This window comes from Balaenoptera ricei, chromosome 1, assembly GCF_028023285.1.
Source record: "Balaenoptera ricei isolate mBalRic1 chromosome 1, mBalRic1.hap2, whole genome shotgun sequence".
NCBI lineage: Eukaryota > Metazoa > Chordata > Mammalia > Artiodactyla > Balaenopteridae > Balaenoptera > Balaenoptera ricei.
Window position 1 is genome coordinate 168,855,839 of NC_082639.1, and position 24,720 is coordinate 168,880,558.

The 24,720-nt window shown below is 35.7% G+C and overlaps 1 protein-coding gene and 1 pseudogene across 1 annotated transcript in view; one reads left to right on the forward strand and one right to left on the reverse strand.

Annotated features, from left to right (window-relative positions):
- LOC132375972 (serine/threonine-protein kinase MRCK alpha-like) overlaps positions 1–24,720 on the forward strand; it is a 113,610-nt gene that overhangs the window by 16,897 nt on the left and 71,993 nt on the right. The window contains exons 3-5 of the mRNA XM_059941391.1: positions 1,339–1,586; positions 7,934–8,039; positions 18,055–18,179. Coding sequence (XP_059797374.1) covers positions 1,339–1,586; positions 7,934–8,039; positions 18,055–18,179 — 479 coding nt within the window. The remainder of the gene's footprint in view (positions 1–1,338; positions 1,587–7,933; positions 8,040–18,054; positions 18,180–24,720) is intronic.
- On the reverse strand, positions 6,636–7,637 carry LOC132347399 (sialomucin core protein 24-like; annotated as a pseudogene).

The following is a 24,720-nucleotide window of genomic DNA, read 5'->3' on the forward strand; positions in this document are numbered from 1 at the left end:
ACTGCTATCCCAACAGACAAACTATACTAAAGTGAATAGCAAACTAAAAGTGTGCTTTAGGTGATTAGAAAAATGAAGAGTAGTATGGTAAGTGGTTAGTGCTGCAGATGTTGATTTAGGCACCATTTTCATGGAGTTGCATAAGAGCAACAACATGACTTGACATGGCTCTTCCCAGTTTCCGCCGAGCTTTGCATGTCAGGCTGACTCAGAAACCACTGGAAAATCTGGGTCCTGCTTATGGTAGGCACTTCATAAGCAGTTTTGAGTAAATGGTTAACATTACAGTGACTATCCCAGAAACATTTCTCAGGCCCACGTTGATGCCTATTTTTTATTTTTTTTTAAATTATAGACCTCAAATGTGAAAAGCTAGCATAGTTTTCTTTGGACTTTAAATCAAGGACTGTTACCAGTTTTCCTGCCCTTAATACTGACTTCAAAAAAGGATACAGTGTCCTCCAGATCTTGATTCCTTGTTGTCACTAAACATAAGCTTATAGGTTCTTTGAGTTTTAAAAGTTTTATTGTGGATCACCTGGGAAAATAGCATGTAACAAAGTAATAGAAAAGTTACTCAGGAAATCTTATAGTCATAACCTCTGTATGCTTCTGTTTACCTGAGCTGCTACCTGGAAGAACCTTTGGACATTACATTTTCCTTTCTCACTGATACCAAGAGTATATTTCAACCTCATTTCTAAAAAGATGTCTTTCAACCAAATTTCCCCTCTTAAAGCCCTACCTAAATGTGAAGAGATGTATCATTTTTTTCTAGAATAGATACAAAGATGTTAGATTAGACCTTTGTCATTTCTCCCCGGACCACTGCAGAAGCCTTCTTCCTCCCTTTTCTTTTTGTGCATTCTAGCTCTAGCACTCCTCCCCCAAGTTAATCTTTTAAAGATACAAATGTATTTATAACCTTTTATTAGTTCCACATCAGAAATAGGATGCAGTTAGATTTTTCCTTCACTCCATACACCAACAATATTATATATAAATTAGATATTTAAATGTAAAACAAATAATTATATAAGTACCAGCAGAAAATACAGATAAATATTTAATCTTGGTGTGAAGAATACTGTAAAATACAGCAATAAAGGAATACACACTTAGAAAAATATTGGCAAAAAAAAAAAAAAAAGAAAAATATTGGCAACATATGGCAGGCAAAAGGTTAATAGCCTGAATAAAGAAAGTATTATTTTTATGTAATAATATACAAAAATAATATTCAGTTATATGAACAGTTCTTTATATTGTAGAAAGAGTTATTAGTTAATATTTTATTATTCTTACAGATTAACTAATCTTTTATTATTACTTCTATAGCAAAAACAAATTAGTTACTCACCAGGAGTATGCAGCATAGAACATCAGCAAGAAATAACCAAACTAAAGACTGATTTGGAAAAGAAAAGTATCTTTTATGAAGAAGAATTGTCCAAGAGAGAAGGAATACATGCAAATGAAATTAAAAATCTGAAGAAAGAACTGCATGATTCAGAAGGCCAGCAACTTGCTCTCAACAAAGAAATTATGATTTTGAAAGACAAATTGGAAAAAAACAGGAGAGAGAGGTAAGAATCAAGTTATTTACTCCTCTAATAATTATTTATTGAATACCTGTTCGGTGTCCAGGACTGGAGATATATGGCAATAAACATATTCCAGTTCTCAAGAAGACCAAAGTCAAGATTGGTAAACAGAAAATTATATTACAGCATCATAGGAAAGCAAATGGGATAAGTATAGGAACACCCGTAGAAGAGGCACAAAAGATAACTTTAGTGTGTCTAGGTTTTTTGGACAAAATTATTTCTGAGTTAAGACCAAAGATATACGAAATATATAGCTGTGGAAGAGTGTCCAGGCAAAGGTTAGCAGAATTTGCCAAGATCTAGAGGAAAAGGGTAGCATGGCACATTCAGAAAATGAAAGCTGTTCATTATGGTGGAAGCATAAAAAGAAAGATGAGTGGTGAGAAATGAGACTAGAAAGGAAAACAGTTGTAAGACCACTGAAGGAAAATTACATGATTATATCAATATTTACATTTTTGAAAGACCACTTTTGCTACTGTTTAGAGAATGGATTGGAAGGAGCAGACTGCAGATAGTAATCTAGCCATGAGAGATGAGGTGGCTGGACCTTAGATACGATAGTGAAGATGGAGAGAAGTTTATGGATTCAGAAGGTCTACCGAGAAGACAGAACCTGGATGACATGATAACCAGATATGAGAAATTAGAAGCAGGAGAAATTATCAGTGATACTCAAGTTTCTAGGCTTTAGGTAACTGAATGTATGTTATTGTCATTCTCAACTTATATTGGAAGGCTAAGTTTAATTCAGTTTGGTCTGTTCGTTCAGCAAAAATTTTTAGAACCTGCTCTGTGAAAGCACTGCTGTAGGCCCTGGAGGCATAACAGTGAACAGATAAAAATTCTCTCTCCTTATGGAGCTTTCCTTTAATTATGGTGAAAGACTATAAGCAAAATGTAAATGAAAGAAGTAAAATACAGAATATATAGGTAATGATATAGGATAGGTAATATATAGGTAATGATAAATTCTAAGAACAAAAAATAAGGCAGTGGATGGGGGCTATGAAGCATTAAGGGGGAAAATTAAATTTTAAATATACATATATATATGAATGAAATAACCAGGGAAAATTATACTGAGAAGGTGATTTCTCAGTAAGGACTGAAGAAAGTGGGGGAGATATCTATACAGATGTATGAGAAGAACATTTTACATGAGGAACAAGAAGTCTGTTAAAAAAAATAATGGGGGCTTCCCTGGTGGTGCAGTGGTTGAGAATCTGCCTGCCAATGCAGGGGACATGGGTTCGGGCCCTGGTCTGGGAAGATCCCACATGCCGCTGAGCAGCTGGGCCCGAGAGCCACAATTACTGAGCCTGCGCGTCTGGAGCCTGTGCTCCGCAACAAGAGAGACCGCGATAGTGAGAGGCCCGCGCATCGCGATGAAGAGTGGCCCCCGCTTGCCACAACTAGAGAAAGCCCTCGCACAGAAACAAAGACCCAACACAGCCATAAATAAATAAATAAATAAAATTAAAAAAAAAACACAAAAACACATCCTCCATAGACCAGAATGTTTTAAAAAATAAATAAATAAATAATGGGAAGACAAAACTATGGAGATAGTAAAACGATCAGTGGTTGCAAGGATTGGGAGGAGGATGGGATGAATAGGCCGGGTACAGAGGATTTCTAGGGCAGTGAAACTACTCTGTATGAAACTGTGATAGGGGATATATGTCATTATACAACCTAATGTAAATTGTGACGTTTTAGTGATAATGATGTGTCAAATGTAGGTTCATCAATAGTAACCAATGCACCACTCTGAGTATATGCGCAATCTCTGTATTTTCCTCTCAGTATTGCTATGAACCTAAAACCTTTCTAAAAAATAAAGTCTATTAAAATAATAATACTAAAAAAGAGGCCAATGTGGATGAAGCAGATTTAAGGGGAGAGAATAGTGAGAGGTACATATGAGAGGTAATGGGGGCCAGATCGTGTAAGGCTTTGTAAGTCATGTTCAGTGACTTACAATTTTTTACTCTCAGTAAAACCACGGCAGGGCAGCATTGCAGGATTTTGAGTGGAAAACGGACAAATACTGACTTGTGTTTTAACAGGATTATTCTGACTACTAGATTAAGAAAAGTCTGAACTAGATAAGAGAAAAAGCAGTGAAACCATTTAGAAGGCTGTTGCAATCATCCAGGCAAAAGATAATGGTGGATTGGGCCTAGGGTGGTGGCAGAATTGGCTGTGAAAAATGTTCGAATTCCAGTTTCTTTAAAAGGTAAAAATAATGATATTTGCTGATAGACTAGATATGGGGTAAGAAAGAAAGAGGAAAAATCAAGGATGATGCTACAGTTTTTGGCCTTAGCAATTATGAGAATATAGTTACCATTTAGAGAGGAAAACTACAGAAGAAGCATTTTGGGGATGGGAATATCAGGAGCTCATTTTAAACAAATTATGTTTGAGGTGCTTTTTAGGCATCCAGGTGGAAATGTCAAGTAGGTCATCATACAGACTAGTCTGGATTTCAGGGCTAGAGATAAAATCCTGGGAGTATTTATCATTCACATGATATTTAAAGGGGTGAGACTATATGAGATCACTTAGTGAATGAATACAGATGGAAAAGAAGTCCTAGGACTGCAACCTGGAGCACTCCACTCTTTAGAAGTTTGGAAATGAGGAAGGAACAGCAAAGTGGAGAGAGAAAGAGTGGTAAGAATGATAGGAAGATGACCAGGCAAATTTGGTGTGCAAATTTGGTGTCCAAATTTGGTGTTATGATGAATGCATATCAAATCTGTCTACATGTTAAATTAGATGAGGTCTAAATCAAATAAGATGAGGACCATGTAATTGATAGTTGAGTTTAACAATATGAATGTCATTGGTGACTTTGATGAGAACAATTTCAGTGGAACAGTAGTGGGCAGAAACCCCATAATGGATCCAAAGACTTGAAGGAGAGCAATTGTAAGAGCAAGCATATAATAAAAGCAACGAGATAATAACTGGAGGAGAAATTTATCTCAAAAATAACACCATGCTTGTAATCTGATAGAAAGTACCAGTAGATGATTCAGGACAGAGAGGAGAAAAGTGTACTTGAGCAGGCGCATAAGCAAAGAGCAACCTTAGCTACATTTTTCTCCTGTAGTAAGAGAAGAATAAGTAGAGTGTATGATCGCAGGGGAAGGTACGTGGGGTGTTGGGAACTTGTTTTTCTGTTGTTAGGGTCGGGCATGTTGAATTTGAGGTGCTTGGGAGACGACTTTGGGGAGATATCAAGTCAGCAATTTGAAGCCCAGAAAAGCTTCAGATGTAGATTCAGAGTTTGTCAGCATAATGGATGATAATTGAAATAGGTGGTATAATGGATGAGAGAGCTCAGGGAAAATGTGTAAAAAAAAAAAAAAGTTGAGCACCTGTGACAGAATACCTGGGAGCATTGGCATTTACGCAGAGGAAAGAGGGGGTGGGGGGCTCACAAAGACAGCTGAACAGTCTAAATGTAGGCTGAAAATCAAGAAAGTGGGTATCACTGAAGCCAAGGGAGGACAACATTTCAAGAGGGAGGGAATGGACAACACTGTCAAAGGTAGCCAGTAGATTGGATAAAATAACAGTTGGGACAATAATGAGTTTTGGGACAACAGTTTTTTTGAGGTGGTGGCAGCAGAAGTCAGATTTTGGCACAGGGAGGAAAATTTAGGCAGTGAGGAAGTGGATACGGCAAACTCTCAAGATTTCAGGGTGGTTGCCAGTGAACGGGAAGACAAGGAAAGTGGAGAATGAAGTGTGACGTAGAGTTTAGGGAAGAGTTTGTTTATTTTGTCTCAGTATGAGAGAGACTTAAGTTTTGTTTAATGCTAATAGGAAAAAACAAAAATGGTTGTATATAGAAATTTTACTCAATTTATTCATATACTTATTTTTCTGAAAGGATGCTTCTTTGTAATTTTTTGTATTTTTTTCATTGTTGTTTGTTGTTTGGAGTTGCTTCTGAATCAAGAAAGATTCCTAAACATAACTAAATTTCACATTTTGATTATAGATAAGAAGGAAAGGGACACATTTGTTTGGACACAGGAGGGTTATTTTCCTAGAAGTTATCATTTAAATTATAATTTAATTTATATTCAATAATTTAGTGAGAAAGGGATTTTTAAGATTATATTTTTAAAATCAGCCACTACTTATGTCGTTTATTGACTTGGAAGCAATCATAAAATTACCCAGAACTGCTTCACATTGAAATTCATTTGCTGCTAACTAACATCCTCCATCATACTGCTGTAGAGATAAGCCTCTTTCTTTGCACTTCAACTCAGTATTCAAAAACTGATTCCCCTTTCTCCCTTAGGAGATTTTTGTTGTTGTTTCTTTTTTTTTTTTTTTTTTTGTCTTTTTGTCTTTTAAGGCACTGTTTTTTATTTTCTCAATGATATAAGGTGCTTTACAAGTATGAACAATAACCTGCTACACTTTAATGTTTTGTATCCTTTCCATTGATTTCTTTAAATCTGGAATGTAATTCCCTGTGTGGCATCTGTTTTCTAATGTAGAAAAAATAACTTATCAAGCACTAAATTCTACTCTAAGGATACTAAATTTATCAATTTATTCCACTTTTGAAATGATAGCCCAAAATCCACCTGATAGATGCTCATTTGGCACGTTCTTCTCAATTCTGGTCGCTAAACTACATCCTGAGTTAGGATGAAAAGAATGCAGCTTTCAGGCTTTGAAATGACTACATTGATATTGCCAAAAGGGTCATGAGGTTGTCTGCGCAGGACAATGTTTTCCATCACTTACAGAGTTACATTTGGCATGTCAAGAAGAGAGGACATAATCCCACAGCTGCAGACATTTAAAATAAAAGAAGACAGCCACCAGGATTCGTGCAGAATATTTTAAATATTCCCGTTGAGCAAAATGATTTAACTGATTTTTCTTCAAGGCCAATGCTCCTGTATGCATCCTCTGAAAAATTAAAGATCCTAGAACAGCGTCTTCCATGTGGGACATCTTGAAAGATAATATTTTGGTTTCAGTGAGTTACACAGCAGGTCTTGTTAATTTAGCGAGTCTGTTCACAGTGTGGTGGTTTCATTCTTTAGATTTGCAGAGTTTATAGAGAAAGAAAATTACAGCCTGCACACCCAAGACAAGGACAATTCCTCCAATGAAACCGGCTGCATCAAAGGTAGACTTCCGCGCAGGTAGTGAAGTCGGAGTTAAAGTGGTATCAGTTGTACCTGATGTAGTAGCTGTGGTGGAAGCTGTAGAAGAGGAAGGCAGAGTTGTGGTTTTAGCTGTAGAATTGGTTGGCAATGGTGTGGCAGTGGACGCAGGACAGAATTCTGTGCTGTTCACCACCTTGCAATCACGAACTGTTGAATTATCTGAACAGTAGCCTTTACCTTTGCATTTTATCCAAAAGCAGGTAGTGTTAGCAGCATTAGCATCAAAACAGGAAACCCCGTTGTTGCAGCTTTCACAGATTTCTGGTGCTGGAGTGGTGCCCGGCGGAGCGGCGGCGGCACCGGGGTTTGTCCTGGTGGTAGCCGGTAAAGCCGAGGGTGGAGTCACGTTCGGGGGCCAGCGTAGTGTTCTGAGCCGCGCCCGTCACAAAGAGCTCGGCCAGGCAGCCGGCGGCCAAAAGCAGCGGGCGGGGCAGCGCCAGTATCGCGGCCTCCGCGCTGGCCTTTTGAGCCCGTCCGTCCCTCTGTCCCCTGCGGCGCCGCCTCCCAGACTCCTCCCTTTGGAGGTTTTTGAAAAGTTCGTTAGAACTGTGTTTACCCCTAAGGGTGAATCAGTTCTGTCCGTTAGAACTATAGTTTTAAATAAGTTTTATAATATTGTATGTATGTTTGTATGTGTAGATAGGTAGGTACGTAGGGAAGAAGGGAAGAAGGAAGGCAGGAGTAACGGAAGGACGGGCTGAGTGTGTTGAGAGAACTGTTGGAAATGTAAGTTGAATTTTCTATGCAATCTAGAGCTGAGTGTAAGCAATTGTATTGCGGTCCCTATACCCTCCTTTTTCCCTAGCTTCCTCATTTTCCCATGCTTTCTACCATATATACAACTGAATAAGGTGAGCATAATCAGGATGTCTTCCTCAGATTTTCAAATGAAGAACAAAATAGATATTATTAAGCAGACAGATCTATCTATTAATTAAAAGGAAATGATTGTGACTTCCTAATTTTAAGGGAAATGTTTGGGATTTGGAGCAATTGAGATATAAGTGGCTTTTCAGAATAAGGCATATGATACAATAGCCAATCTGGGATACCATTATTTTACCTTTAATTCAATTCCTTTCTTTCCTTTTATATTTTGCATTGTATTAGTCAAAGTGAAAGGGAAGAATTTGAAAATGAGTTCACACAACAGTATGAACGAGAAAAAGTGTTATTAATGGAAGAAAATAAAAAACTGACAAGTGAGCTTGATAAGGTGAGTGATTTAATCTCATTGATATTCATTGATATGTGCTAGATGTTCAGCACTATCATAGAAATTATAGATATAATTTTATATTTGGTGTACCTTTTTAAATTTAATATTCCTCCTAAACACAAGGATTGCTTCTGTGTACAGGCAATTTTTCATTTTACCAATCTGTACAGGAGTCTTCTTGGAGAGAGGACTTGGCTTACCTCGTCTTATTCTTTGTCCCATTTATTTTTTGAGCCCCTGTTCTTTATTTCACTTTCCATCTCTCTTTTACTATTAATCACTTACTTTGTCATGGCTAAGTTAAGGCCCGTCTTTGGCAAGAACAGGAACAATTAAGCCAAACTAGAGAAATTTTGACAGTTCTGATGTCATATTCATGATAGAGAACTGATAATAGCTAGAAGTAATACCATTGGTAGTTAAGAAGCCAAAGAAACCAACTCTGCCTATAAACTCTACAGCTTGAATAAAGAGCTGAACCATAGGTTAAACCTAGATTAAAACAGCTAGATTTATGAACAAAATTGTAAATACTTAAAGGAATCTTTTTCCATTTAGTATCTCAGATTTCTTGAACTGACATCATTCTGCATTTCTTGTCCCAGTTGTTAACAGCTGTAAAAATCCTAATATTAATCAGCAGTTTTAATAGTTTTACTTACTTTTAAGTAATAAGGTTTGGATAATTGTGCTTTGTAATGAGTTCAAGGATTTTCCTGCAGTAAAAGTATTATGTTCAATTAATAGTCATTTCAGTAACACATTGAAAGACAATGGCTAAATAGTCATAAAAGAGAGACTTTTCATTCATTCTATCTCAATTTTCCATTGTGTTCTATATTTCTTTTTATTTCTGTCACTATTTTCCCAATGATTATTCAGTTTTCTAAGCATTTAAAAATGATTTTGCTTGTTTGGTTGCAAACTACTTGAGAAAGAACTCTGTTAGTTTATTTTGTAATTACAAAGCGGATGCACACAAACACTGTGGAAAGTGGCCAAATAGTAAGTAGTATAAATTAGTTTTTAAACTATGAATACTGTATGAACATTATTGTATAACTCTTAGTTATTTCCACTAAAATACAACTAACAGTATTTAAACTTTATCCAAATAGGTCACATAATTGTTATTTAATGGGCTTAAACAATATGACTATGAAATTAAACATCATTTCTGTCTACCAGACAGAATTTTAAGATTCTGTTAAGAGTTACCTTGAGGTAAGAAATATAATTAAACTCTAGAAGGCCACTTCATGTAGAGTTTATAAGCAAATTACCTAGTAAAAGATGGTATTATAGTTTAAGAAAAATTGAATTGTGATATAATCAAATCGAATGTAGATCAAATCTTGTCTTCACACCTTGGTTTCATTTCATTATTAACCATAAAGTTCTGGCAAGTTTACCAGAAATACATCTTTCGAAATAATTTTTAAATAATACTCTTTTGATTTTGATGAGATCTGAAGGATAAAAATAAAAGCCTATCTCCTAATTTTATAAAAAATAGAATATTACCTTGTCTTGCTAAATTGAAGATGTGGTAAAGGATGTGAACAGAACTTTGAGAGCAAATCATATGGTTGGCAAGTATTCAGTGAGAAATGATAACAAGGAAATGTTTATTTCTGGAGAAATAGGGGAGGGTCTGGGTCTTCTTCCATTTGAACCTCTTCTCTATTTTTGCTCCTTGTATTCAGCTTTACTTCTCTGTCAGTCCACCTAACTGCACATCTTCACTGTTTCTTTCCATTTACTCATTTTTTGGTTTGGTTGAATTGGGTATTTTCCCCAAGAGGGATAACCAAAGAATACCTTTGCCATTGCTACAACAACTGTTCCATTGGGAACCTGCTTGAAGAGAACCGAATTCCTTCTCAACAGAACTTCAGATATAGAAACCAAAAAGCAATTAGTATGTTAATTTTGAAACTTATATAACTAATAGATTCTCATAGTCAGATTTTTTAACTTCAAAAATAAAAATTAAAAAGGAAGTAGAAAAAAGTTTGTTGATATTTTCAGAAGTCTGTATTCAAAGTTTCTATTAAAGGTAACTTATTGCAAGTAAAATTAGCCATATATGCCAAGGAGTAGAAGTAAATGGTTTCCAGTAAGAAAATATTATCATTTGTGTCTTGTTTTTAGATAATTATTTTACATAAAAGCAAAATGACACAAAATATGGAAAATATTCAACATAAAAGTTACCTATGATTTCATCAACACGAAACAACTATCTTACTTTTATATGTTCCTTTTCAGGTTTGGTTGTATATGTATTATTACATAATTTCAGTCATATATACATTTTATTTTCTAATCTGCTGTTTCATTTAAAACATGAGCATTTTTCCATATTCCTATGTAGTCTTATAATTATCATAAGCCAGATATGTCAATTTACAAATAGTAAAACCTTCTCATTCCCAAACATGCAAAATGAAGTAATACTTAGGTAGAATTTACTTTGTGCAGGCCCTCTCCTGAGTTACTTTATATAAACCATATAATTCTCACAATAACTCTGTGAGGTATACCCTATTGTTCCTACCATTTTACAGATGAGGAAATTGAGGCAAAGGGAGATTAAGCTACTCTCGTAATCTCAAAACTAGGGAGTGGCAGGATGGGATTGGAACACAGGTAGTCTGGCTCCAGAGCCCGGTGCTTTTATTCAGTAAGAATGAAAAGATTAACTTTTCCTGACAAATACTAAACACATCTATTTAAGACTCCTTTTAACCACTGTAACATGACAGTGCAAAAATCTGTATTTCCTCCCCTTCTTGCAAATCTCCAGCTGAAACCCCAATCACAGATTAATTGGAAGTCAAAAGCAGTGGTGATCAGAAAAGGATGTGTTGTAGGAATTAGTGAAGACACTGCATCTGCAAAAAACACATTCTCCAAAATAGCTTGTAGACTTCTGGCTATGCTAACATGAAGAGATTGATGAATCCGCTCAAGAAAAAAAAAGTTTCAAAGTGGACACAGTTTTTGAAAACAGTCATTTCAGAGCTCCCAGAGTTAACCAAAGGAAGACAACTACAAAACATTACTGAGATAAATTAAGGAATATCTAAACAAATGGAGAGATATACTGCATATTGTTAGGACTGCAGTTCTCTCCTAATAGATCTATCTATGGATTTGGGGAAATCACTATCAAAATTTTGGTAGGCTTTTTTGTTAGAATTGGCAAGCCTATCCTTAAATTTATATGGGAATACAGACGATCTACAGTAGCAAAAATATTTGGCGGGGGTGGGGAGGCAAGGTGTACAAAAGTTGGAGGATTTACACTACAGAATTTTGAAACACTGTAAATCTTTAGTAATCAAAAGATGGTAACATTGGCATAATGGAAAAGAGTAGAGAGTCCAAAAATAAGACATCATATTTATGGTTGATTGATTTTCAGCAAAAGTGCCAAGGCAATTCAGTGGGAAAAAGACAATCTTTTCAACAAATGGTGCTGGAATCATTGGATATCTATGTGTAAAAAATTAACTTAGATCCTTACCTCATAGCATATACAATTAATTCAAAGTGGATCATAAACTGAAATATAAGAGGTAAGCATAGGAGAAAAATCTTTGTGATTTGGGGTTAGTCAAAGATTTTGTAGATATGACACAGAGCACAACCCTTGATAGAAAAATAATTATAAATTGGACCTCGTCAAAATTTAAAGACAACATTAAGAAAATGAAAAGACATATATAGATGAAAAGATTTTCAAGTAATTTATCTGATAAAAGACTTACATTTGCAATGTCTAAAGAACTCTTAAAGCTCAGTAATAAGAAATAATACAAACAACCCAATGGAAAAAAACGGGGGAAAAATTGAAAAGACATTTCATGAAAGAAGATATATGAATAACAAATAAGCACGTGAAAAGATGTTCACTATCATTAGTCATTAGGAACAATGCAAGTTAAACCATGGTGACATACTGTTGTACAGGCTCAAGAGTTAATTAATCAATCAGTGACCGTACCAGCTGTTGGCAAGGATATGGAGGAACTGAAACTCCTACACTGCTTGTAGAAGTGGAAGATGGTATAACTACTTCAGAAAACAGTTTTGAAATTTCTCAAAAAGTTAAGCATACACTTACCCTATAACTTGGAAATTCAGAAGAATTAAAAACATAGTCCCTTTAGAAACTTGTATATGAATGTTCATAGCATCATTATTCATAATAGCAAATAACTGGAAATAATACAAATGTTCATCAAGTAGTGAACAGATAAATAAAGTGTACTAATATCCATGTAATAGAATACTACCCTGCTATAAAAAGGAGTTAGTTCCTGATATGTGCAACACTGTGGTTGAACCTCAATAATACGATAAGTGAAAAAAGCCTGATACAAAAAACTATATATTGTATGATTTCACTGATATTACGTTTCTAGAAAAGGCAAAACTATAGACACAGAAAATAGATCAGTGATGCCTAGAACTCATGGTGGAAGCCAGGATTGACTGCAAACCAGCTTGAGGGAAATTTCTCAGGTATTGGAAGTATTCCCAAACCAGATAGTGGTGATTATTGCACAAATGTTTAAATTTACTAAAAATCATCAAACCATAAGTGTTATAATGAGTGAATTTTATAGTATGTAAATTATACCTTAATAAACCTATAAAAAGAAAATAGCTGGTAAAATACATTTTTAGAGGTAAATAGCACACCCTGGAGTACAAAATGTAAATTCCTTGTTCTCAATAGGCAGATAGCGATGTGCATTGGTAGTGACAGTTTCTCTGACCCTTTTTCTTTCTCAGAAGACCATGAGATTGAGGATAGGATTAAATGGGGAATGCATAAAGTCATTTGTCTTTCGGCAGAGGGGAAGAAATGAAACTTTGCATTGTGACTTTTGCAAAAACTGCCTATCTCCCATGGAAGTACAGGTTAAAAACACACACCAGAAAAACCCTGGGTCATTAGGAGAATTCCAGATGAACTTAGATTAGGGAGTTGGCAAAACTTGTACATTTCTTCTAGTTTGTCCAATTTATTGGCAGAGGAAATTACAGGCCAATATCTTTGATAAATATAGATGCAAAAATCCTCAACAAAATATTAGGAAACCGAATCCAACAACCATAAAAAGGATCATACACCATGATCAAGCTGGATTCATCCCAGGGTTACATGGATGGTTCAACATATGCAAATCAGTCTGTGTGATAAACCACATCAACATAAGAAAAGACAAAAACTACATGATGATCTCAATAGATGCAGAAAAAGCATTTGATAAAACTCAACATCCATTCATGATAAAAACTCTTTCCAAAGTGGGTATAGAGGGAACATATCTCAGCATATAAAAGCTATTTATGGCAAACCCATAGCCAACATAATACTCAAAGGTGAAAAGCTGAAAGCCTTTCTGCTAAAATCTGGAACAAGACAAGGATGCCCACTCTTACCACTTCTGTTCAACATAGTATTAGAAATCCTAGCCACAGCAGTCAGACAAGAAAAAGAAAGAAAAGGTATCCAAATTGGAAGGGAAGAGGTAAAGTTGTCATTGTATGCAGATGACATGATACCATATATAAGAAACCCTAAAGACTCCACACAGAAACTACTAGAACTGGTAAACGAATTCAGCAAGGTAGCAGGATACAAGATTAACATACAGAAATCAGTTACATTTCTTTACACTAACAATGAAATCTCAGAAAGGGAAAGTGAAAAGACAATCCCTTTTAAAATCGCATCAATAAAAAATCAAACAAACACACTTAGGAATAAACCTGACCAAGGAGGTGAGAGACTTATATGCCAAGAACTATAAAACATTGATAAAGGAAATTGAAAATGATTCAAAGAAATGGAAAGATATCCCATGCTCTTAGATTGGAAGAATTAATATTGTTAAAATGGCCATACTACCCAAAATAGTCTACAGATTTAATGTGATCTCTGTCAAATTACCCATGTCATTTTTTACAGAACTAGAACAAATATTCCTAAAATTTATATGGAACCACAACAAAAACCAAAAAACAGAATTGCCAAAGCAATCCTGAGGAAAAAGAACAAAGCTGGAGACATAATCCTCTCAGACTTCAGACAATACTACAAAGTACAGTAATCAAAACAGCTTGGTATTGGCTGACAAAAACAGACCTATGGATCAGTGGAACAGAATAGAGAGCCCAGAGATAAACCGACACACACCTATGGTCAATTAATCTTCGACAAGGGAGGCAAGAATATACAATGGAGAAAAGACAGTCTCTTCAGCAAGTAGTGTTGGGAGAGCTGGACAGCTGCATATCAAACAATGAAGTTAAAACACTCCCTCACACCATACACAAAAATAAACTCAGAATGGCTTGAAGACTTAAATATTAAGACATGATACCATAAATCTCCTAGAAGAGAACATAGGCAAAACATTCTCTGATGTAAATCATAGCACTAGTTTCTTATGTCAGACCCAGGAAGAGCCACTGTTTCAGTAAGAGACCAAGGACAGAATCCAATGTCCCAGCTTGAAAGCAAGTCAGGCAGGAGGCATTCCCTCTTACTAAGGTCAGCCTTTTTTTCTATTCAGGCGTTCAACTGATTGAATGGGAACCATCCACATTAGGAAGGTAATCTGCTTTATTTAGTCAATCAATTCAAATGTTAATCTCACCCAGAGACACCTTCAAAGACACAACCAGAATGTTTGACCAAATGTCTAGGCACCCTGTGACCCCATCAAGTTGACTCATAAATTTAACCATCACATGGCCCCTCATCTTCACAAACCTATAAATAATTCTTGTAGGAAAAATTCATCTCCTTCAAGCTGAGTAATCGAAAAGAAAACTAACACAATATCTCTACAAATATATCAGAAAGGAAGAAAGGAATAGTAATAACTAATAGCAGATTGAGACCATTTATCAGAAAAATGTAGCCATGAAATAAAAATTATATGCAAATATTTTATCATGAACTTTTAACAACTAAATAAACAAGAATTTTTGCTCCTGTGACAGATTAGGTTACATCATACCTACCACCTCACCAAGAGGAGCTATAAAGCTGGACTTAAAAAAAATGTTTTTAATACTGTAGCAATACTGCCTGGAAGTATTCATCTGCAGGAAGGCACTGGAGAGATAAGAAGGCAGCCGAGACTTTACTGACCCAAATCCTTTAGAAAGGAGTAGTACAGAGAGATGAGCCCAGCATTCAGTGCCAGTTTTCCTCTTGAGGCATTTGCTGATATGAAAGCTGTAGCAGAGAATCCAGGAAGTTGAGCGCAATATTCCACAGTATCACAAGTTTAGAGAGAAAAACTGAATATCAATGCCCACAAGGTGCAGGATCCTTGGTAATCAATTCAAGCTTTCAACTGAACTCATCGAAAAGGCTACATTTTAGAAATAAGGGTGAACCAGAGAGAGATGAGCCTTCTCAGTGACTGAAACCCAGCCTCTAAGTAATTGAATCCCTGATCTAATTGCCTACCAGAAGTAAAAGTAAACAGTCTCTGGAGGAAGATATTATATAGAGCCTCAAATTATCTCTAAAATTTTCATACGCTATATGTGGCATGCAGTAAGAAATTACAGTGCATACCAAGAGACACAACCAAAGAAAACCAAGACATAAAAGTATAACAGCAAAAACAAAGTAAGAAACTAATAAATGAGAAGAAAACCAGGCAGTCAGTATAAACAGACCCACACAATTCTGAGTGTTGGAATTTTCTTAATTGAACTTTAAAATAACTGTATGATATATTCAAGACAATAAACATGATGAAGAATTTCAGCAGACAACTGGAATCTATACAAAACAGTCAAAGAAATCTTTAGAAGTGAAAAATAAAATAAATGAAAAATCCAACAGAAAATTTTAACAGTAGATTGGAAAGAACCAAAGAAAGGAAGGGGTAAATAAAAAACTTTCCATACTAAAGTCTGGATATAGATCTAAAAGGACAGAAATACAGGGACTTCCCTGGTGGTCCAGTGGTAGAGAATCTGCCTTACAATGCAGGGGATGCTGGTTCGATCCCTGGTCAGGGAACTAAGATCCCATGTGCCGTGGGGCAACTAAGCCTGCATGCCACAACTACTGAGCTTGCATACCTCAACTAGAGCCCATGTGCCGCAAACTACAGAGCCCATGTGCTCTGGAACCCACGCACCACAACTACACAGCCCATGTGCCCTGGAGCCTGCGTGCCACAACTAGAGAAGACAAAACCCTCACGCCACAACTAGAGAGCCTGTGCACCACAAGAGAGATCCCGCGTACCGCGACCAAGACCAGACACAACCAAAAATAAATTAAATAAATAAATAAATAATAAATGTTAAAAGATATATTAAGAAAAAAGGACAGAAGTACATAAAAAGAGGATGTGAGACATAGGGGACATGATGAAAAGATCTGACATACAAATGTTTGCTTTCCCAGAAGAAGAGGAGAAAGACTGTGGTAGAAGCAATATTTGCAGAGTTAATGGCCCATAATTTTCCAAAACCTATGAGAAATATTTAGCCACAAATTCAAGATGTGCCACAAACCCTAAAGGTGATAAAGAGAAATTCAATCCCTTAGGCACATTATAGAAAAATTGCTAAAAACCAACAACAAAAGAAAATCCTAGAAGCAGCCAGAGAAGAAAGACACATTGTATTCAAAGGAGCAAAAGCTAAACTTAAAGCTGTCTTTCCAACAGAAAAAAATGGAACCCAGAATAAAAAGGAATGACATCTTTTAAAGTGCTGAAGGAAAATAACTGCCAATCTAAAAAATTATATACAGCAAAAAGTGTCTTTCAAAAATGAAGGCAAAAATTCAGACTGTAGAGAACTCTGCAGGACAAACAACATACTTTCTTCAACAAATAAATTACAAGAAAAATTAAAGTGTTGGAGGGGAACTGCTATGTACTAGATGTTTGTGTCCCTCCAAAGTTCAGATGTTGACACCTAGTACTATTTGGAGGTATAGCCTTTGGGAGATGATTAGGTCATGAAGGTAGAGCCTTCATGAATAGGATTAGTGCTCTTATAAAAGAGACCCCACAGAGCTCCCTCCTCCCACGACCATCTAGAAACCAGGAAGTGGGCCCTTGCCAGACACTGAATCTGCTGGCGCCTTGATCTTGGACTTCCCAGCATCCAGAACTGTCAGAAATAAATGTTTCTTGTTTAAGCCACTCAGACTGTGATATTCCACTACAGCAGCCCAAATGGAGTAATCTGGAGCCTATAAGTAAAAAAGACTTAACAGATAGAGCAACCATTAAGTTACGTTTATTTGTTGGTATGATTCAATTTAACAGACTGTTAAGTCTTTTGATGTTTTGAGACAACTGGAAATTTGAACAATTACTAGCTATGTGATAAAGTAAGGAAACTTGTTACATTTGTTTAAATATGATAATGATATTGTGGTTATATGTAAAAAGAGAGCCTTATTTTCTAGAGATATACACAGAAATATATATGGATAAAATTATATGATGTCTGGTATTTGCTGCAGAATAATACCGGAGGAAAGGGTAAGAAGACAGGAGTACAAATGAAATAAGATTGACATTGAGGTGATAATTGTTGAAGTTAGTGATGATGGGCTCATGGGAATTCACTTATACTCTTCTGTTCATTTTTGTATATGCTTGAAATTATAAGTTTTTTTAAAAAGAGGATGACATAGAGATATTTTCAGACAAAAAAATGAGAGATGTTGTTACCAACAGAACTGGGGAGTTCTTCAGGCAAATGGAGAATGTTCACAGATGGAACCAATTCAACATGGGGAGTATGGGAAAAGCAAAGGCAGAAGGAGAATTCAGAGTACTTGATGTTTCCAAATTCAGTGACCAGAGGGTGCATAATAATAGGAAATCAGAAAGACAAGCATTTTTGAGTTATCAGATTTAACAAGAGGCATCTGAGCACCTTGAATTCCTGTTCCTAAAAGTCACACGTCTTTAAGTACCTTAAAACTGCCTTTCAGCTTACCACTTTGTATGAGAACTTAAGTACGTGCAATCAGCAGTTAGAAGAAGAGGTAAAAGATCTAGCAGACAAGAAGGAGTCAGTTGCACACTGGGAAGCTCAAATCACAGAAATAATTCAGTGGTGAGTACTCTCTTAAATCTGTTTTTGTGGGTAGTTTTTGGCCATATAGTCAAGTTGGTATGAATTCCAGGAGGAATATTTATTACTGGTCTGTGCTTCTATGTTGTCTGTTATTTTCCTCTTTTCTCTAACTCCATCAAATATTCCATATCAGCTTTTACACAGTTTCATTAGAAGCTGATATTTCTTTCTAAGAAAAGAAAATGTTATTGTCTCCTAAGATAGTTGGTCCTTAAAGAACTGAAGAAACTCATTCACTAGCTATGGATGTTCCTTTCTAAGATCAAAATTGCTGTATTTGTGATGACTTTAAGAAACAGAAAGCCTGGAGAATATTTTACAAGCTGAAGATGTGCTTTCACCTTTTTTGTAATTATAACAGACTAATTTACACACGGCATTTTGAAAACATTAAATGGTTACAGTTTAGTTTTATCAACTGTTCTTTAAGCCCCTAGGATTTAATTTGGGATAACTGCCTTAGTAACTTTCATATTAATTAACTCAAATGATTGTTCTGGTATTTGTAAAAATTTGTATATTTTTATAATACTTGAAGAAAGTAGAATCCAACAGGGACTTTATTTTCTAATGCAAATAGCCTAACTTTTTATATTTACTTTTTTAACTTTCTGACTCTTTTTTAGCACGTTATTGAGGTTTTATTTATATAAACAACTACTGGTTTCTTCAGATATCTATAGACCAATAATTTGGTGAGAATGTTAGTTTATCATGCTCTTATTTTTGTTCTCTAAGCATTTTTTCCTACTTAGACCAGCTTAATACCCTCCTTCTTAAATGAAATCATAAGTGAATAAACACTGCCTTTTTAAGTAATCTTACCCAAATGACTCAAGTATTTTGATATTGACTTAACTATAGAGCTCTTATGTTAACTCAGCTTTAGCTTATGAATGTGACTGTTGAGTGCATATCTGAAGGAAAATGCCCAAATTGTGGAAATAGGGTTGTGTTCCAAATAGTACAGTTAATGGTTCATTAATATTTAATTGAGATCCTTGTCATAAACTCTACATTTCCAAAGCAAAATCATTTTAATCTTTAGCCGTGCTTATAATATCAAACATTATGAGTTTTCATTTGTAACTCCATTATTATGTAATCAAATTTGTAATAAGATGTTAAAGAAAATGACTTTAAAGAAGACAAAACTGATTTGGCCAAAGCCTGAGATCCTAGACCACTGATCTTTTCAAGTGATTGCATGATGGGTTCAGATGGAATGGGAAGTGGTTCTAGTAAAGAAGCTTTAAATATGGACTATCTGGAAAGGCTTAGTAGAAAGGATGAAGATGAAAATTTTTGTGTGATACTACAAAGCACTCTTTTTACACATTTCACATTCAAGTGAAACATGCAGAAGAAATCAGGAATACAATGAATTCACTTTGCATTAAAGCTATTATTTAGAAATGGACTAATATATTAGATAATGAATTATTAAATACCTAATAGGCTAAAAGTAAAAGATATACTCACTGTTCTCAGAGTTCTCACCTATTTGAAAGTTATATCTCTGAGATATTCTGTGCAAGCTTATAAAGGTCAGAAGTCTCAGGCTATTCCTGGTTTTTTAATCTGGTACATTAAAAAATGAAGTAATGCCAAAACAAGGTTTTGGAAGCTTGTGCTATGCAGTGTTTTAAATGTTTCCATTGGCCAAATTAACAGTTTTAAAATAAAACAAACACTGCTGTGTATAAGACTTCATTTGAATGCATTTCTAATGGCCCTGTTACTCTGCTCCCTCTGCCTTTTCCTATGAAATACCTCTTTCATGTGAAAGAAAACCTTTTAGGTCAAGGAGACCTTGTTGCTCACACTGTATTGGAACAGGGACCTTTCTTCTCACCATTGACTCATCAGAAGACTTCACTCTTTCTCTTTGAAATGGTACTACAAAAAGAGGTTGAAGTAATAGGCTGGTCCATAAGATTCATTTTTTAGATGTATCTCCTCACATATAATGCATTCTTCTGGTATAATAGGAGATAGAAAACTCTGTAAAATAGAGTACTTTGCCTTCAAGTACTAGCTTATAGTGTAACATTTAAAAGTTTAAAAACTAATGTGATCAGAGCTGGATATAAGTAACAAGACTTAAATGTAAATTGTCTTATGTATTGTACAAATACTGATTTTTCTATATGAGTATAGAGGAGAATTACTTCAGACTGGGTGCTAGAGAAAGTTGGGGGTCATCAGTGGAACTAGAATGCATTTTCTGAAAACACTGAGTTCAATAAAGAGTGCTACTATTCCTATAAAAGAATAGTAGGAAATAAGACCAATAAAGTTATTGCAGCACAATTAACATGAATACTGGGTAAGAATCAGAACTTCATTTATTTATAAGAAGAAGGAGAAGGCTTTTGTGCAAAGGGTTATGGAATTGACTGAGGTGATGCATTAGGAAGGTAACTCTTCATAGTGGTGTTCAGCATGAAATAGAAGGAAATTTGGGGGAAGCTGAACAAATGGAGAAGACATTATGGAAGAAGGATCTATAGGACTTAATTAATTATAAATGAAGGGCAAGAGATGAGGAGGAATTAGTATTTCTGAAACTCTGTGTTGGAGAGATGAAGAAAATGGTGATATCATTGAAGTAAGAAAAGTCAGGAGAAGGAACCAGCTTTGGGGAGGATGATATAATCAATTTTAGTTGTTCTTTTGTTTGTTGGTGAGTCTGAGATCATTCTGAGATATCTGAGTGGAGATTTCCAATATGCTTTAGAAAAGATGACTTAAAGGTTAGGATTAGAAATATAAATTTGGGAATTTAATCTCTAGTAAATAAGGCCATTGAAGTTGTTGGGTTTTATAATAGAAAGAAGGATAATGATGAGGGTGATAATAGTAGAAGACAGAGGAAACAGCTGTGTAAGACAATGAGGAAAATGTTTTAATAATCAGGAAAGGGTTTCAATAGTGAAACTTTTATTTTCCTTTGTTTAAATTCATTCACATTATTTGAAACACTCCTCATTCATTAATTTTCATTCCTGTGTAGTAATAGTTTACAGTGATTAAAAAATAGTATGTTGTAGGCATTAGGCTGAAAATTCACATGTTTTCTCATTTAGTTATCACAACAGTCCTATGAGGTAGGTATTATTATTATTCCCATCTTATAACTGAGATAACAGAGAGTTAGAGGGGGTAAATGACTTATCCAAAGACACACAACTGCTAAACAGTGAGCTAGGATTTGAACCTAGTTCTATATGACTGAAGAATCAAGTTCTTTTTTTTTTTAATTAATTAATTAATTAATTAATTAATTAATTTATTTATTTATGGCTGTGTTGGGTCTTCGTTTCTGTGCGAGGGCTTTCTCTAGTTGCGGCAAGCGGGGGCCACTCTTCATCGCGGTGCGCAGGCCTCTCACTGTCGCGGCCTCTCTTGTTGCGGAGCACAGGCTCCAGACGCGCAGGCTCAGCAATTGTGGCTCACGGGCCTAGTCGCTCCATGGCATGTGGGATCTTCCCAGATCAGGGCTCGAACCCATGTCCCCTGCATTGGCAGGCAGATTCTCAACCACTGCGCCACCAGGGAAGCCCAAGAATCAAGTTCTTAATCACTCTACTGCATGTGTCCTGACTCCCAAACTTTTTTTTTAGTTTTCATTTTATGTTGGAGTATAGTTGATTAACAATGTTGTGTTAGTCTCAAGTGTACAGCAAAGTGATTCAGTTATACATATATATGTATCTATTCTTTTTCAAATTCTTTTCCCATTTAGGTTATTACAGAATATTTAGCAGAGTTCCCTGTGCTATACAGTAGGTCCTTGTTGGTTATCTATTTTAATTATAGCAGTGTCCCAAACTCCCAATCTATCCCTCCCCCGACCCTTCTCCCGTGGTAAGCATAAGTTCACTAAGTCTGTGCTGACTCCTACACTTTTTAAGGACCATGTCTTATATGTCTTCATCAATCTTCCTAATATGCCTACATAATAATCAGTATTTAGTAAATATTTCTTGATTATTTTGACTTAGCCAAAGAAAAGATGAGAGACTTGCCTCTAAAACCGTTTTTTTTTTTTTAAACGTCTTTATTGGAGTATAATTGCTTTACAATGGTGTGTTAGTTTCTGCTTTATAACAAAGTGAATCAGTTATACATTTACATATGTCCCCATATCTCTTCCCTCTTGCGTCTCCCTCCCTCCCACCCTCCCTATCCCACCCCTCTAGGTGGACACAAAGCACCGAGCTGATCTCCCTGTGCTATGCGGCTGCTTCCCACTAGCTATCTATTTAACGTTTGGTAGTGGTATGTCCATGCCACTCTCTAACTTTGTCCCAGCTTACCCTTCGCCCTCCCCGTATCCTCAACTCCATTCTCTAGTAGGTCTGTGTCTTTATTCCCATCTTGCCCCTAGGTTCTTCATGACCATTTTTTTTTTTTTAGATTCCATATATATGTGTTAGCATACAGTATTTGTTTTTCTCTGTCTGACTTACTTCACTCCATATGACAAACTCTAGGTCCATCCACCTCACTACAAATAACTCAATTTCATTTCTTTTTATGGCTGAGTAATATTCCATTGTATATATGTACCACATCTTCTTTATCCATTCATCTGTTGATGGACACTTAGGTTGCTTCCATGTCCTGGCTATTGTAAATAGAGCTGCGATGAACATTTTGGTACATGGCTCTTTTTGAATTATGGTTTTCTCAAGGTATATGCCCAGTAGTGGGATTGCTGGGTCGTATGGTAGTTCTATTTTTAGTTTTATAAGGAACCTCCATACTGTTCTCCATAGTGGCTGTATCGATTTACATTCCCACCAACAGTGCAAGAGAGTTCCCTTTTCTCCGCACCCTCTCCAGCATTTATTGTTTGTAGATTTTTTGATGATGGCCATTCTGACCGGTGTGAGATGATATCGCATTGTAGTTTTGATTTGCATTTCTCTAATGATTAATGATGTTGAGCATTCTTTCATGTGATTTTTGGCAATCTGTATATCTTCTTTGGAGAAATGTCTATTTAAGTCTTCTGCCCATTTTTGGATTGGGTGGTTTTTTTGATATTGAGCTGCATGAGCTGCTTGTAAATTTTGGAGATTAATCCTTTGTCAGTGGCTTCATTTGCAAATATTTTCTCCCATTCTGAGGGTTGTCTTTTTGTCTTGTTTATGGTTTCCTTTGCTGTGCAAAAGCTTTTAAGTTTCATTAGGTCCCATTTGTTTATTTTTGTTTTTATTTCCATTTCTCTAGGAGCTGGGTCCAAAAGGATCTTGCTGTGATTTATAGCATAGAGTGTTCTGCCTATGTTTTCCTCTAAGAGTTTGATACTGTCTGGCCTTACATTTAGGTCTTTAATCCATTTTGAGTGTATTTTTATGTATGGTGTTAGGGAGTGTTCTAATTTCATTCTATTACATGTAGCTGTCCAGTTTTCCCAGCACCACTTACTGAAGAGGCTGTCTTTTCTCCATTGTATACTCTTGCCTCCTTTATCAAAGATAAGGTGACCATATGTGTGTGGGTTTATCTCTGGGCTTTCTATCCTGTTCCATTGATCTATATTTCTCTTTTTGTGCCAGTACCAAACTGTCTTGATTACTGTAGCTTTGTAGTATAGTCTGGAGTCAGGGAGCCTGATTCCTCCAGCTCCGTTTTTCTTTCTCAAGATTGCTTTGGCTATTTGGGGTCTTTTGTGTTTCCATACAAATTGTGAAATTTTTTGTTCTAGTTCTGTGAAAAATGCCAGTGGTAGTGTGATAGGGATTGCATTGAATCTGTAGATTGCTTTGGGTAGTATAGTCATTTTCATAATGTTGATTCTTCCAACCCAACAACATGGTATATCTCTCCATCTATTTGTATCATCTTTAATTTCTTTCATCAGTGTCCTATAATTTTCTGCATACAGGTCTTTTGTCTCCTTAGGTAAGTTTATTCCTAGGTATTTTCTTCTTTTTGTTGCAATCGTACATGGGAGTGTTTCCTTAATTTCTCTTTCAGATTTTTCATCATTAGTGTATAGGAATGCAACAGATTTCTGTGCATTAATTTTGTATCCTGCTACTTTACCAAATTCATTGATTAGCTCTAGTAGTTTTCTGGTAGCATCTTTAGGATTCTCAATGTATACTATCATGTCATCTGCAAACAGTGACAGCTTTACTTCTTTTCCGATTTGGATTCCTTTTATTTCTTTTTCTTCTCTGATTGCTGTGGCTAAAACTTGCAAAATTCTGTTGAATAATAATGGTGAGAGTGGGCAACCTTGTCTTGTTCCTGATCTTAGAGGAAATGGTTTCAGTTTTTCACCATTGAGGATGATGTTGGCTGTGGGTTTGTCATATATGGCCTTTATTATGTTGAGGAAAGTTCCCTCTATGCCTACTTTCTGGAGGGTTTTTATCATAAATGTTTGTTGAATTTTGCCGAAAGCTTTCTCTGCATCTATTGAGATAATCATATTGTTTTTCTCCTTCAGTTTGTTAATATGGTGTAGCACATTGATTGATTTGCGTATATTGAAGAATCC